This window comes from Pristiophorus japonicus, chromosome 7 (genome assembly GCF_044704955.1).
Source record: "Pristiophorus japonicus isolate sPriJap1 chromosome 7, sPriJap1.hap1, whole genome shotgun sequence".
Lineage (NCBI taxonomy): Eukaryota > Metazoa > Chordata > Chondrichthyes > Pristiophoridae > Pristiophorus > Pristiophorus japonicus.
Genome location: NC_091983.1, coordinates 104,745,742 through 104,761,489, shown reverse-complemented (window position 1 = coordinate 104,761,489; position 15,748 = coordinate 104,745,742). Strand labels below are relative to the sequence as shown.

Genomic DNA, 15,748 nt, shown 5'->3' with positions numbered 1-15,748 from the left:
TTTCCTGCATCTAACCTGTCCAATCCCATCAGAATTTTATATGTTTCTATGAGATCCCCTCTCATTCTTCTAAATTCCAGTGAATATAAACCGAGTCAATCCAATCTTTCTTCATATGTCAGTCCTGCTATCCCAGGAATCAGTCTGGTGAACCTTCGCTGCACTCCCTCAATAGCAAGAATGTCCTTCCTCAGATTAGGAGACCAAAACTGCACACAATATTCAAGGTGTGGCCTCATCAAGACGCTGTACAACTGCAGTAAGACTTCCCTGCTCCTATACTCAAATTCTCTCGCTATGAAGGCCAACATGCCATTTGCCACCTTCACCGCCTGCTGTACCTGCATGCCAACTTTCAATGACTGATGTACCATGACACCCAGGTCTCATTGCACCTCCTCTTTTCCTAACCTGTCACCATTCAGATAATATTCTGCCTTCCTGTTTTTGCCACCAAAATGGATAACCTCACATTTATCTACATTATACTGCATCTGCCATGCATTTGCCCACTTACCTAGCCTGTCCAAGTCACCCTGCAGCCTCTTAGCATCCTCCTCACAGATCACACTGCCACCCAGCTTAGTGTCATCTGCAAACATGGAGATATTACATTCAATTCCTTTGTCTAAATCATTAATGCCTATTGTAAATAGCTGGGGTCCCAGCACTAAACCTTGCGGTACCCCACTAGTCACTGCCTGCCATTCTGAAAAGGACCCGTTCATTCCTACTCTTGGCTTCCTGTCTGCCAACTAGTTCTCTATCCACGTCAGTACATTACCCCCAATACCATGTACTTTAATTTTGCACACTAATCTCTTGTGTGGGACCTTGTCAAAAGCCTTTTGAAAGTCCAAATACACCACATTTGGACGAGTCTAAAAATTAGAGCCAGACCTTTCAGGAGTGAAATTAGGAAACACTTCTACACACAAAGGGTGGTAGAAGTTTGGACCCCTCTCCCGCAAACGACAATTGATGCTAGATCAATTGTTAATTTTAAATTGGAGATTGATAGATTTTTGTTAACCAAAGGTATTAAGGTATATGGGCCAAAGGTGGATAAATGGAGTTTAGGACGCAAATCAGCCATGATCTCATTGAATGGCAGAACAGGCTCGAGGGGCTCAATGCCTATGTGCCTATGTTTGCCCATGAGAGTTGGCATGTTGTTGCAGCTCACTCCAATAATAGGCAGCTTTACTGGCCATTGTACATTCCATTTGTCCACATGTCTCTAGGATTTCTCTGGAGTATATTTTTAACTCTATGGTACTATTTGTAATGGTACATGATTAAACTTACTCTCGTGTCCTTACTCATGATAGTGCAGTCCGCCGCCATGTTGATACACATATCAATATACAGTTTGAACATCCAAAATCTGGAGTTCCGGAATCTGGACTCCGGATCAATTGGTGGCAGGGTCGTCCGGAATCTGTAAAATGTTCTGGAATCCGGACCCTGCTGACCTCGGGGCCTCGCAACTGCCCGACCTCTGGCCTCGCTGCCACTCTCCTCACCCCGCTCGCCGCCGCTGCCCTTACCTCGAGGTCTCGTCACCGGTCCACCACAACACCACCTCTGCGACGGGGCCCACTGGCCCGAACACCTCCACGGCAGTGGGCCCCGCCAAACACCTTTTTCTCGACGGGGGCCCGCCCGAATACCTCCTTCTCAGCTGGGCCCACCCGAACACCTCCACGGCAGCGGGGTCCCGCCGAACAACTCCGCGGTGACTGGGCCCCGCCCGACGACCTCCTGGACAGGGCCGGCGACCCAAACAACTCCTCGGAGACCAAGCCCCCCTCTTTTCTGACATTCTGAAATCCGGAAATACCTGGGCTCGGATGTTTCCAGATTTTGGATGTCAGAAACATATTCCGAAGTCCGGAAAAACATGAAAACCGGCTCAGCCTCGGTCCCGAAGTTGCCGGATTCGGGACGCTCAACTGTATTGCTCGTTGATCAAAAGTTTTGTGTGGGAATCTTTCTCACAACTACTAGCATTGCCGCTAGTGGCATTGATACTGTAGATAAATTAATTATTAATAATGCTAATTGTTTTGTGTGTGTGCTTATCAAGGAAGGATGTCTGTTTTGTGGAATGAAACACTCTCAATCAGTGTCAGTATCGAGCACTTCCAGGTCAGGTACAGGTCAGAGATGTGGAACCATTGCACTTATCAAGGTTGCATTGCATTGCACTTATCAATAAATTGTTTACTGATCACAGCTACTTTAGTACAAAGAGTTTTAGTGGTATGGGCTGGGGGAATAGTGAAAGACCAACTAATAAACATCATGATGGCTTCATTATGTCAATTGCTCACACCAAGAATTAAAAAGTGGAAGATTGCCAACCTTTATTTCAGCCAGTGGAGATGAAGTTCAACTTTGCAAGGGTGCAAAATGGGAGGTACCGGATTGGCTGCTCATTCTACATTAATCAGTTTTCCTTTCCAAAAGGTGTAGAATCTTGGGTGTGGGCCATTGTACCTACATGCAGAACTGTAATTCACTATGAAAAAATATTATGCTACATGAATACCTGAGATCTAGTTGTTAATTACTTTTGACTGGTGGAAGTTACAAGCCAGCTTATGTGTGTCAATCTCTGAGAATCTCTGTTGCCATTTTGAAAGTAGATTGTAACAAAGTTAGACCCTTCCATAGATTAGCAGGGTGGTCTGTTTCTGTGTCGGTCTTGAAACTGGGATTACGGCTGTCCCTAGAGATCTCAGACACTGTCCAGGGTAGAAGACTTGGAACAAGCATTTTGTCCCATCACCAAATTACAAATTTTTCATAGCTCCTTGATTCTTGTCTCTTTCATTTCCGTGAATGTTGCAATACTGACTAAGGAACAGTTGGAATGGAGTGAACAAAGCAGTGGAATATTCCACTATCACCACTGTAAAGTCCTTACTCTACAGCATGAAACCACACGAGGCACATTCTGGGGACAAGGTCACTCTGACCTTAACTCTTTATTCCAGGACTCCAAAGACGATGACCCTGCGTGGGACCTCCCTTTTTATACCTGTGTGATCAGGTAAGGAGTGTCTCCCACAAGTTCACCCCTTGTGGTCAAGGTGTGCATCTAGGTTGAGTGTATACAGTAATACAGTGGTGTTACATTGTGGTTACATACATGGCAACCACCTTAGTTTCTGACACAACTGGATGAGCTTGATATGATTGCTTTTAAAGAAAGAAAAAAAAGTCTGAAATATTAAAAAGACCACTGTTGTCTCAATGAGGAAGGGAGTAATTGTGAGGAAGTCTAATCCTAATTTTGCTGCCCAACATATAGGGCTCAAGTTTCAGCTGAGTTGCTCCTATTTTTTTGGAGCAACTTGTTTAGAATGGAGCATCTTAGAAATTGCAATTCTCGGCATTTAGTTTGCTCCAGTTCTAGTGAGTTGGAATATTTTCATTTTAGAACAGATTTTTTTTTCAAAAGGGGAGGGTGTCCAGCTACTTACGCCTGTTTTACAAGTTTAAGCAGCGAAAACTTACTCCAAACTAACTTAGAATGGTGTAAGTGTAGATTTTTGTATGCTCAGAAAAACCTTGCCTACACTTATAAATCAGGCATAGGGAACAAAAGATGGGGGGGCGGGGTGTGTGGGGAGGGAAGTTTACAAACATTAAACACTTCGCTTTTACAAATAAAGAGCCATCATCAATGATAAATCAACCAATAAATCAATCAAAAAAATTAAAAATTAAATATAAAAAAAATAATAAAAAATCAATTAATAAATAAAAAAAAATTTCTACTCACCTGCAGCACCGGGAGCCCTCCAATAGAGTGCTGGGACGGCCCCTCCCCCCCCCCCCCCCCCCCCCCCCCTGCAGTGTCTCTCTCTCTCTCTGTCTCTGTCAGTATCTCTCTCTTTGTCAGTGTCTCTCTCTCTGTCTGTGTTTCTGACAGCGAAGGGGGGGAGAGGGAGGGAGGGGAGAGAGGAGAGGCGAAGGAGGGGGGGGGGGAAGAGGCTGAACGGGTCAGGCTGCCACTGCCAACACTTCGGGCGGGGCCCGCCCCCAGCGAGATGCTGGGTGGGCGGGCCCTGCAGACGACGGGGGGGTAGGGGAGAAAAGGGGGGGGGGAGGCTGACGGGAGGGCGGTCCAGTCCGATCTTCGCCCGGTGAGCCCATTCGGCCAGGGCTAGGATCGGGCCCCTCCCACGCAGCCTCGGGGGCCTGGAGCTACTGCACATGCGTGCACACTCTAGCGCGCATGTGCAGCGGTCCCGGCACTGTTTTCAGCGCCGGGACCTGGCTCCGCCCCCGACCCCTTGTGCTGCACCACGTTGAGCACGAAGACGTCTTAAGGAGACCGGAGAATCACAAGGTAAGTTTTCGGCGCCCTTTTTATTCCAGAAAGTCGTGCACCTTATCAAGATGCGCCGTTTTTCCAGAGGGCAGAAACTTAGGCCCATAATGGTGACTATTCACAACAGTGAGTTTTGAAAGTAGGGTAGTCCAAGAGAAACTCGGGTACCTAAGGTGGTATTTCTTTTCTTACAATAGTGTTGGTGATTCGTCTGCCACATTAGATGCTGCTGCTGCTGTATTGGTAGTTTGTTTAAAACAGAAATTTCTGGCTTTGAAATCCTGACAACAACTCTTTTTAATTTGCTTTAGTATGCTCCAGTTTAAGCCAAGTAACTACATTCCAATTCCATAGATTTAAAGCGAGCTTTAGTGGAAAGAAATTTAATTTTAATGATTCAACACATTTATAATAATCCTGCAGCACCCCCTGATGCTTTTGGAGAAAAATGCAACACTGGCTGCCTATAAATAAATAATACTGTTCAATGAGAACAGAGATTGGCCTGGAAATCCCGGTCTTCCCGGGTCCGTACGCTGAAAACCGGCTTTTCCGATCTGTCATCTGGAGCTTGACAGATCCAACGCATATTTGGTGCGAGGACATTTGCAAGGGCAAGATTGCAGGATTTACCCATATCTTGCCCAGCAAATGTCCTTAAAATTCTCGCGCCTGATAAAAGCACGTGTATAGCCTACTTTTACAGGCGAAAGAGTTTAAAAACATACAAAAATATAATTAAATTTTAAAAACACTTTTTAAAAACCCTGCCCACTACGTTACATTTATTTTTAACCATAATTTAAAAAACTTTTTAAAAACTCAGAAAAAAAAAATTCTCAGATATTTATTAACTTTAAAATGAATGGTGCTAACAGAGGACAAATGGTGACTGTGGCTGGAATCACAGCACTGAACCTAGATGGATTTCCTTTTGGTGATCTGCTTTAAAACATTTGAATAATGTTGGTCTAGTTCTTATATGGCATTGGATATGCGTGAAACTTAGCAGTAACATTGCTATATGTATGTGGCAGTTTGAGGGGAATATGTCTGATACCCAGTGACCTGGGAGTGGGTGAGAAGGAGATATGTTTGACCATTGGCAGTCTTGTGCTGACATGGGTACTGCTGCTCTAAACCTTCAATTGAAATCCTTCGCCTTGCAGAATATTAAAAAAAAATAAAAACTTATTAGGGAAGGAATGCTTTCGTTTTTCTCCTGAGCATCAGCCTAAAGATATTTGGCTAAATCCAGCTGAGACACCCAATAACAATGTGTTCTTATTTGATGTTATCATGTCAGGTAAAGGAGAACGTCATGTATAATGAAAATAAAACTTTAGAGTACACACTACTTTGTCATTTTCAGGTCTGGCAAGAAGTCTGGTCAAAGCCCTGAAGATGCTGGATGAATACCTGAACAGTCCACTGCCTGAAGAGATTGATGCTGACAGCGTTGATGATGTAAACGTGTCCAGTCGCAAATTCCTTGATGGCGATGAGCTAACACTGGCTGATTGCAACCTTCTACCCAAGCTTCATATTGTGAAGGTAACCAATACCCTGGTTTTTATAATGTATAAAAAAACATTCCTCCCTTACCCTTCTTAGTTTTCAAGCTCCGATGAGGGTTAGAGAGGAATTTTTCATTTTTTTTTTCCCGCTCCTAATTAGCCTGGGTTCTTATCTGGTTTTCTGGCTCTCCTGCGAGATTATATGGGTGGGGTGGGGAGCATTTGTATTGTGAGGCACTAGGTTAGTACAGGACAGGCTGGATGGACCGGTAGTATTTTTTCCTGTCTGTAGTTTTTGTCTGCTTTTATGTATGAAATTCTAAATAAAGCAGTTTAGATCTGCGTATTCGCCAGCGCAAAATGACAAGTTGGATCCAAAATGGCTCAAAGGCAGGAAGCAAAGGGTAATGGTCGATGGGTGTTTTTAGAAAAACATAGAAAAAAAAACATAGAAAATAGGTGCAGGAGTAGGCCATTCGGCCCTTCTAGCCTGCACCGCCATTCAATGAGTTCATGGCTGAACATGCAACTTTAGTACCCCATTCCTGCTTTCTCGCCATACCCCTTGATCCCCCTAGTAGTAAGGACTACATCAAACTCCTTTTTGAATATATTTAGTGAATTGGCCTCAACAACTTTCTGTGATAGAGAATTCCACAGGTTCACCACTCTCTGGGTGAAGAAGTTTCGGTCCTAAATGGCTTAACCTTATCCTTAGACTGTGACCCCTGGTTCTGGACTTCCCCAACATTGGGAACATTCTTCCTGCATCTAACCTGTTGAAACCCATCAGAATTTTAAACGTTTCTATGAGGTCCCCTCTCATTCTTCTGAACTCCAGTGAATACAAGCCCAGTTGATCCAGTCTTTCTTGATAGGTCAGTCCCGCCATCCCGGGAATCAGTCTGGTGAACCTTCGCTGCACTCCCTCAATAGCAAGAATGTCCTTCCTCAAGTTAGGAGACCAAAACTGTACACAATACTCCAGGTGTGGCCTCACCAAGGCCCTGTACAACTGTAGCAACACCTCCCTGCCCCTGTACTCAAATCCCCTCGATATGAAGGCCAACATGCCATTTTCTTTCTTAACTGCCTGCTGTACCTGCATGCCAACCTTCAATGACTGATGTACCATGACACCCAGGTCTCGTTGCACCTCCCCTTTTCCTAATCTGTCACCATTCAGATAATAGTCTGTCTCTCTGTTTTTACCACCAAAGTGAACAACCTCACATTTATCCACATTATACTTCATCTGCCATGCATTTGCCCACTCACCTAACCTATCCAAGTCGCTCTGCAGCCTCATAGCATCCTCCTCACAGCTCACACTGCCACCCAACTTAGTGTCATCCGCAAATTTGGAGATACTACATTTAATCCCCTCGTCTAAATCATTAATGTACAATGTAAACAGCTGGGGCCCCAGCACAGAACCTTGCAGTACCCCACTAGTCACCGCCTGCCATTCTGAAAAGTACCCATTTACTCCTACTCTTTGCTTCCTGTCTGACAACCAGTTCTCAATCCATGTCAGCACACTACCCCCAATCCCATGTGCTTTAACTTTGCACATTAATCTTTTGTGTGGGACCTTGTCGAAAGCCTTCTGAAAGTCCAAATATACCACATCAACTGGTTCTCCCTTGTCCACTCTACTGGAAACATCCTCAAAAAATTCCAGAAGATTTGTCAAGCATGATTTCCCTTTCACAAATCCATGCTGACTTGGACCTATCATGTCACCTCTTTCCAAATGCGCTGCTATGACATCCTTAATAATTGATTCCATCATTTTACCCACCATCAATGTCAGGCTGACTGGTCTATAATTCCCTGTTTTCTCTCTCCCTCCTTTTTTAAAAAGTGGGGTTACATTGGCTACCCTCCACTCGATAGGAACTGATCCAGAGTCAATGGAATGTTGGAAAATGATTGTCAATGCATCCGCTATTTCCAAGGCCACCTCCTTAAGTACTCTGGGATGCAGTCCATCAGGCCCTGGGGATTTATCGGCCTTCAATCCCATCAATTTCCCCAACACAATTTCCCGACTAATAAGGATTTCCCTCAGTTCCTCCCCCTTACTAGACCCTCTGACCCCTTTTATATCCGGAAGGTTGTTTGTGTCCTCCTTAGTGAATACCGAACCAAAGTACTTGTTCAATTGGTCCGCCATTTCTTTGTTCCCCGTTATGACTTCCCCTGATTCTGACTGCAGGGGACCTACGTTTGTCTTTACTAACCTTTTTCTCTTTACATATCTAAAGAAACTTTTGCAATCCGTCTTAATGTTCCCTGCAAGCTTCTTCTCGTATTCCATTTTCCCTGCCCTAATCAAACTCTTTGTCCTCCTCTGCTGAATTCTAAATTTCTCCCAGTCTCCAGGTTCGCTGCTATTTCTGGCCAATTTGTATGCCACTTCCTTGGCTTTAATACTATCCCTGATTTCCCTTGATAGCCACGGTTGAGCCACCTTCCCTTTTTTATTTTTACGCCAGACAGGAATGTACAATTGTTGTAGTTCATCCATGTGGTCTCTAAATGTCTGCCATTGCCCATCCACAGTCAACCCCTTAAGTATTATTCGCCAATCTATCCTAGCCAATTCACGCCTCATACCTTCAAAGTTAGCCTTCATTAAGTTCTGGACCATGGTCTCTGAATTAACTGTTTCATTCTCCATCCTAATGCAGAATTCCACCATATTATGGTCACTCTTCCCCAAGGGGCCTCGCACAACAAGATTGCTAATTAATCCTCTCTCATTACACAACACCCAGTCTAAGATGGCCTCCCCCCTAGTTGGTTCCTCGACATATTGGTCTAGAAAACCATCCCTTATGCACTCCAGGAAATCCTCCTCCACCGTATTGCTTCCAGTTTGGCTAGCCCAATCTATGTGCATATTAAAGTCACCCATTATAACTGCTGCACCTTTATTGCATGCACCCGTAATTTCCTGTTTGATGCCCTCCCCAACATCACTACTACTGTTTGGAGGTCTGTACACAACTCCCACTAACGTTTTTTGCCCTTTGGTGTTCTGCAGCTCTACCCATATAGATTCCACATCATCCAAGCTAATGTCCTTCCTAACTATTGCATTAATCTCCTCTTTAACCAGCAATGCTACCCCACCTCCTTTTCCTTTTATTCTATCCATCCTGAATGTTGAATACCCTTAGATGTTGAGTTCCCAGCCTTGATCATCCTGGAGCCTCGTCTCCGTAATCCCAATCACGTCATATTTGTTAACATCTATTTGCCCAGTTAATTCGTCCACCTTATTACAGATGCTCCTTGCATTAAGACACAAAGCCTTCAGGCTTGTTTTTTTTAACACCCTTTGTCCTTTTAGAATTTTGCTGTACAGTGGCCCTTTTTGTTCTTTGCCTTGGGTTTCTCTGCCCTCCACTTTTCCTCATCTCCTTTCTGCCTTTTGCTTTTGTCTCCTTTTTGTTTCCCTCTGTCTCCCTGCATTGGTTCCCGTCCCCCTTTTGTGACTGGAAGGCTGTTTCCGGTGGGGTTCCGCAGGGCTCAGTACTAGATCCCTTGCTATTTGTGGTATATATCAATGATTTAGGCTTGAATGTAGGGAGTGTGATTAAGAAGTTTGCAGATGATACAAAAATTGGCCATATGGTTGATAATGAAGAAGAAAGCTGAAGACTGCAGGAATATGTCAATGAACTGGTCAGGTGGGCAGAACAGTGGCAAATGAAATTAAATCTGGAGAAGTGTGAGGTAATGCATTTGAGGAGTGCTAACCAGGCAAAGGAATACACAATAAATGGTAGGACACTGAGGAGTGTAGAGGAACAAAGGGACCTTGGAGTGCATGTCCACAGATCCCTGAAGGTAGCAGGACAGGTAGATAAGGTGGTCAAGAAGGCTTACGAAATACTTGCCTTTATTAGCCGAGGCATAGAATTCAAGAGCATGGAGGTTATTCTTGAACTGTATAAAACACTAGTTAGGCTACAGCTAGATTACTGCGTGCAGTTCTGGTCACCACATTACAGGAAAGATATGATTGCACTGGAGAGGGTACAGAGGAGAGTTACGAGGATGTTACCTGGACTGGAGAATTATAGCTGTGTGGAAAGATTGGATAGGCTGGAGTTGGTTTCTTTGGAACAGAGGAGGCTGAGGGAAGACCTTATTGAAGTGTATAAAATTATGAGGGGCCTAGATTGAGTAGATAGGAAGGACCTATTTCCCTTAGCAGAGGGCATAGATTTAAAGTAATTGGTAGGAGGTTTAAAGAGGATTTGAGGCAATTTTATTTCTCACAGAGGGTAATGGGGGTCTGGAACTCACTGCCTGAAAGTGTGGTAGAGGCAGAAACCCTCATCACATTTAAAAAGTACTTGGATGTGCACTTGAAGTGCCGTAACCTACAAGGCTATGGACCAAGAGCTGGAAAATGGGATTAGGCTGGATAGCTCTTTGTCGGCTGGTGCGGACACGATGGGTCGAATGGCCTCCTTCTGTGCGGTAAATTTCTATGATTCTATCGAATGTTTCTGTTGCTTTTCAGGTTGTAGCAATGAAGTATCGGAATTTTGAGATCCCAACAGAAATGACCGGAGTCTGGCGATACCTGAAGAATGCCTATGCACGGGATGAGTTCACCAATACATGCGCGGCGGACAGTGAGATTGAATCTGCTTATGCAGATGTGGCGAGACGGCTTTCAAGATCCTAAATCAACGACAGGGTCATTGCAAATCAGTGCTAATGACACAAAATGGTTCTCGTATCACAAGACTACTTTCGATTGCCTTAGTTTTTAAACCTAAACTCATTCACTGGCACCATAATATTTCAGTCGTGTCAGTTTTAGTTAGTTTTATGCTTGTAAATAACATGACAAATTTCTAATCGAGCACTGATCATGGATACTAGTGTGATCTGTTATTTTTTTCTCTAAATTAATCAATGACCACTGATTCGTTCTTGATAGAAGTTGTTTGGAGTCTATTGCCTTACATTAGAATTGCAGCTAGCCTTTACATATACATTTTAATGTCAAGAACTTCACACATGGGTGGGCATGTTCAAGGAACCAAATTAACGTAGTTACTTTTGAGATTTCAAAAGTGCTGCAAATTCTAAAATATCCACAACCACGTTGATTCCATTTTTTTCCTCCAAAGCTGAGGTGACTGTTGAGTTTGAAGCTCAGAGCCCTCAACCCATCAGTCATTGTGACTATGAAGTAAGGGTTAGGCTAGTATGGAACTAAATCGGGATTGGCAGGGTGACTGTATCCCCTCCCCAGACCTCAAAAGCTTCAACTTCAAGCAAGCAGGATTAAAACTTTTGCTACTTTTACTGATAACTGATTGGAGCTATTTTTTTAAATTCCTCAGCAGAATGCTAATAATTATTTTTTTATGGTACTTATTTGTATCTGAGAACCAATCGGTCTTAAATGAATCAGATATGACAGCTTCTTCTAAAGCATACAAAGCCAAAATATTCAGTTATGCTTTTGAAAGGTGTTCCTGTTTCATTCCAAGGCATTTTGGTGCTTTAATTCATCTCTTCATTGTCAGTGACGTTAGTCAAGGTGAAGTTTCTAGTACAAAGGCTTTCAATTTGCTTTTACTTTCAATCTTGTTTCTGAGCTTTGACTACTGGAGTTAAAGCAACTCTGAGGGCTAACATTACTTTGAAATAAAAAGTAAATATATGAAAAAAACAACTAGCCTCTTATGTAGCTCCTTTTAATACTAAAAAAAGTCCCAAGTTTCTTCACAGAATACCTAAGAAAAAGTCTTGTTGTCAAGGGGATAGTCTGCTATGTCCCATAATGCCTTTGTCGATTTTATTTTAAAAAGCTGAAACCATTTGAAAATGAGGGACATATGAATGGAATATTTTACAGATAAAATTAGGCAGAACATTAAAAATTAAATATTTTTTGTAAATTTATGGGTTCAAATTGTGTGTGGTATTAGTAATGCATGTGTTGATACCTTTGTATGAAATGTATTTGTCCATTATTTTACTAAAAGAGCAGAAGAAAGAATTGCTACAGCCCACAGCAGACGGAGCAGATTTTCCTCCCATAGACTGAGTGGGTGGCATTACAACCCCTTATTGGAACTGAAAGAGGTGCACAGAAAACAAATCTCAAGACACATGAAAATTTCTAAAGTTTGGGAAGGTTGTCTCATCTCATTTTCCAGGAGAAAGTTAACAACGACGGATCAGAAATATTTTTAAAATGTGGGAATTTCAGTAAAAGTAAAACCACAAGTCTTTGGGTATATTTTCCTCTACTTGTTCATGAACAGTCCGTGTCTGTATAAAGCATGATAACTGATGAATAGAGGGAGAAGATATCTCTGTTCATTTGTATGGCATCAGAAAAGTAAAATATAAATGATTAAATTGCGCCCTCTAGTGTTCTTTTTTTAAGTAACTGGGTAGATTTGTAGCTAATGGGCCACAATTTGCTATAGCAGGGCAACTAGTTAAACTTGCCCTAAGCTTTTAAATTTTTAGTGTGGCAAGTTGCTGAAAGTGTGAACTGATAACATCACAGCAAAGGAAAACGGCATCTGGGACCTGAGTGAACAGGGAAAGCAACTGTGCATCTCCTTAACCAATTAGATTAAAGGATTGTGAAATTAACAGCGCAAGGACTGACAATTAAGTGTAAGTCAGTGGGTGAATTCAATGTCAAATCAGGTAAAGAGAGGGAAATAAAGATTGGATTGAGAGAAAGAAAGACTTGCATTTATATAGCGCCTTTCACTGGATGTCTCAAAGCACTTTACAGTTTTACATCTTAAGAGAAAAGTCACCTTGATGGTTGCTGCATGAGCAAGAATTCATAATGAGGTGGTAATGGTCAGCCCGAGAGTTGCCTTGTATGCTTGGTTCAGCAGGTGAGGATGAAGCAGATCACTGCAGTCTAACTGATGAACAACGGACATGATCCAGGGGATTCTACATTCTGCCCCTTGTTGTAAATTCTGCCAGATCTCAGATGAAATGTCATGGTAGAAGTACAAAAAGATCTTTGGTAAAAAATGGACAAGGCGTTGCATTCTATTTTACTGTGTCATCACAGATACAAATATTAATCTATCATTTTATTTACAATATGTTTTCTTGCATCATGAGAAACAACTGAATGCGACCAATATTGTTTAATCAGCTCAAACTTAACAGATTTTCAAATATCCACATATTCAACAGTAGCTGATTGCAACCGTTGATACGATATTGAGTTTGCTCTTTTATTCAACAGAAAACTGTTTTTGCTGTTTAATTTCATATTAATTAATCAGTGTGGATTACATTGATTACTAATCGCAATTCATTTGATCACCAAATGTTGTGTCTTGTATTTTAATTTTTAAAAGTCTAGCCATTCTTCAGGCATTGGTGCTCTGACGGAAGTAGATTGTATTAAACGATATCACCAAATACCTGCTATAGGTGGCCATTTCAGGTACTGATCTTTTCATGTTCACAGTAACTGGTGTTCTTCTGTCACTTGGGAATACACTGATGAATACTGTAAGGAAGAATGGAGGTAGGCACCAAAACACTAGTTTGGATTTTTATAAATCAGCATCCCTCCCCCCCGGAGAACTTCTGCCTGCCTGCCAGCTCAGCTCACAAGGACTCCAGCCCACTTTCTACTTGGCGCCTCATTAAAGGTTAAGGGTGGCTTCCTGGCACAGGAAGCAATGGTTGGGCAGTGGGACACTCACTGTTGTAGTAGAGGGGAAGGGATAGCATTTTAGAGGGCAGGCGAGCTCGGAAGACTGGTGCTGATTTGATTGAAGGCCAGGATATAGCATATCTGGGTTCTGGCCTAAAGTTGTTGTCTTTCAGCTGAAGCGATGGTGAGTGTGTGGCTGTAAGAGCTCTGATCACCAGCTACCCCTCCCACACGCCTCCAATTTTGTTTCATGAATAATAATCAACCGATTTAGCACTGTGCCTATCTACAGGTCTAGTGCCAGTCTATTTTCCAGTTGCCATAAATGGAAGGGAATAAAATTGATCATTTTCCTTTCTTTAAGTACCTTCTCTCCTGCCCCTGGATGAGTGAACTATTAACTGAAATGATCTTGCATCATGATTGACTTCTGAAAAATGTTCCCCTCTTGCCCCTGATTTTATGTTTACATGCCACACATTATCCCTGCTCAGGAAGGTGGCCAGGCCATCTGTTCCTGTGGACTCTGCCTGTGCCACTCCACAAGCAGCTACTAGTGGGAATGTACAGGAATGGAAAAGGTAATTGTCTAGGAAATATATCCCACAATACTGCTCAAACCCCTCTGTCAGATTTTTCATTGTGTTTATTAAATTTATTGCCGCATTCCGTCCCCACTGTCTCTCTTTGCAGTTTGACAGTGAAAGATAACTAATATTTCTTTCCCTCCTGTGGAGAGGTGGAGGTATTGATGAGGTATGTCACCTCCACTTGGCTATTTCAGACAATATCTGATGGACCATGGATTTTAACATAGCTGCACACAGTCATGCCATGGCTTGGCACTGCTGCACCAAAGGCTTTGATTTAGTTCCCACAAACAGATGTAATCTACACACACTGAGGGTTTCCCTGGGTTGTAGTACCTTTCACATTCAGCGAGGTGACAGTCAGTCAGTCATAACCATGTTGGCCAGAGATACCACAAGGCTTTGCCATTGCATTCTCCCTTCTACCAGCTCCCACAACTGCCTGTCCATTGTTACTCTTCCACTCAACTCTTCATATACACAGTTAGCCATATGAGTTTTGACCTTGTATGTGGTCTTTGCATATTTCAAGATCCAAAAGTTATATATAAGAAATTAAAAAGTAATTAAATTAGTTTCAGATCCTTAAGAATAACATATTTTACAGCAACTTGTTTTGCTTCATTGCTATTTCAAGAAGTCTTTGTGCAACCTAAACTTCCAGTATTTCAGTTTATTTCACAAGCACCAACTGTTAGGCGATACAAAGCCATCATATTTGAGAAATCCATTAAATAATTAGAATTAGCAACATCACTACAAAAAATTGGAATAAATGCAAATCTGCTATTAGTGACATCTAAGTACAAAAATAATCCAGCGATGGAGCCGAGTACACACTGGGGGAGGGGGGGGAACCCTTTCTTTCACTTTGGCATAGTGTGCCTTGTATGTTTCCAACAGTATCAACTCTTGTAGGTGTGTGCTGTAAATTGTGTAAGCCAACAGCCCAGTGTATCAGAACAGTTGTCATATTACAGAGAGGAAGGCAGGCTGCTCTGGTGATAAAAATGTGCTATTCATTTGACTATCGTCTTATATAGACACATAAATGAAGATTCAGCAAGTTGGTGTCAAGGATGAGAACCTGTAATTAATAATTTGGGATTATTTCCATTGGAGTAGAGAAGGGCAAGAGAAGATTTAATAAAGGCTTTTAAAATTCTGAAAGGTTTCGATTGAGTAATTAAGGGAAGATTGTTTCCTCTGGTTGGGGAGGCAGTTAAGAAGGGTCATCAATTTAAAACTGCTACTGAGAGAGGGAGCAGAGGTTAGGAGAAATGTCTTTACATAGGGAGTTGTTTAGAGTGTGGATGCTTTCCCACAGCAAGTTGAATCACAGACTATTCCATCCAAAAGTGAAAAGTAGATAAATATTTAACACAGAAGGAAATACAGGATTATGGGGAGCGAAGGGGACTGTGGGATTGCTCTAGCAATAAGCCAACACAAGCATGATGGATTCAATGACCACCTTCTGTACTGTAAATTTCTATGGTTCTATGTAAGCTATGAACCATAAATGGTCTACCTGTCCCTTGCCATTGGTTTATGTGTCCTGTGCAGCTCCCATGTGATATGTCTATGATATATAAACTACTGTAAT

General features: G+C 42.4%; 1 protein-coding gene across 3 annotated transcripts in view; it reads left to right on the top strand.

Annotated features, from left to right (window-relative positions):
* LOC139267224 (chloride intracellular channel protein 5-like) overlaps positions 1–12,267 on the top strand; it is a 237,950-nt gene extending 225,683 nt beyond the window's left edge. For all 3 annotated transcript variants that reach the window (XM_070885201.1, XM_070885202.1, XM_070885204.1), the window contains exons 5-6: positions 5,718–5,899; positions 10,406–12,267. In XM_070885201.1, the coding sequence (XP_070741302.1) occupies positions 5,718–5,899; positions 10,406–10,573 (350 nt within the window). In that variant the 3' untranslated portion in view covers positions 10,574–12,267. The remainder of the gene's footprint in view (positions 1–5,717; positions 5,900–10,405) is intronic.
* Positions 12,268–15,748: the final 3,481 nt, after the last annotated feature.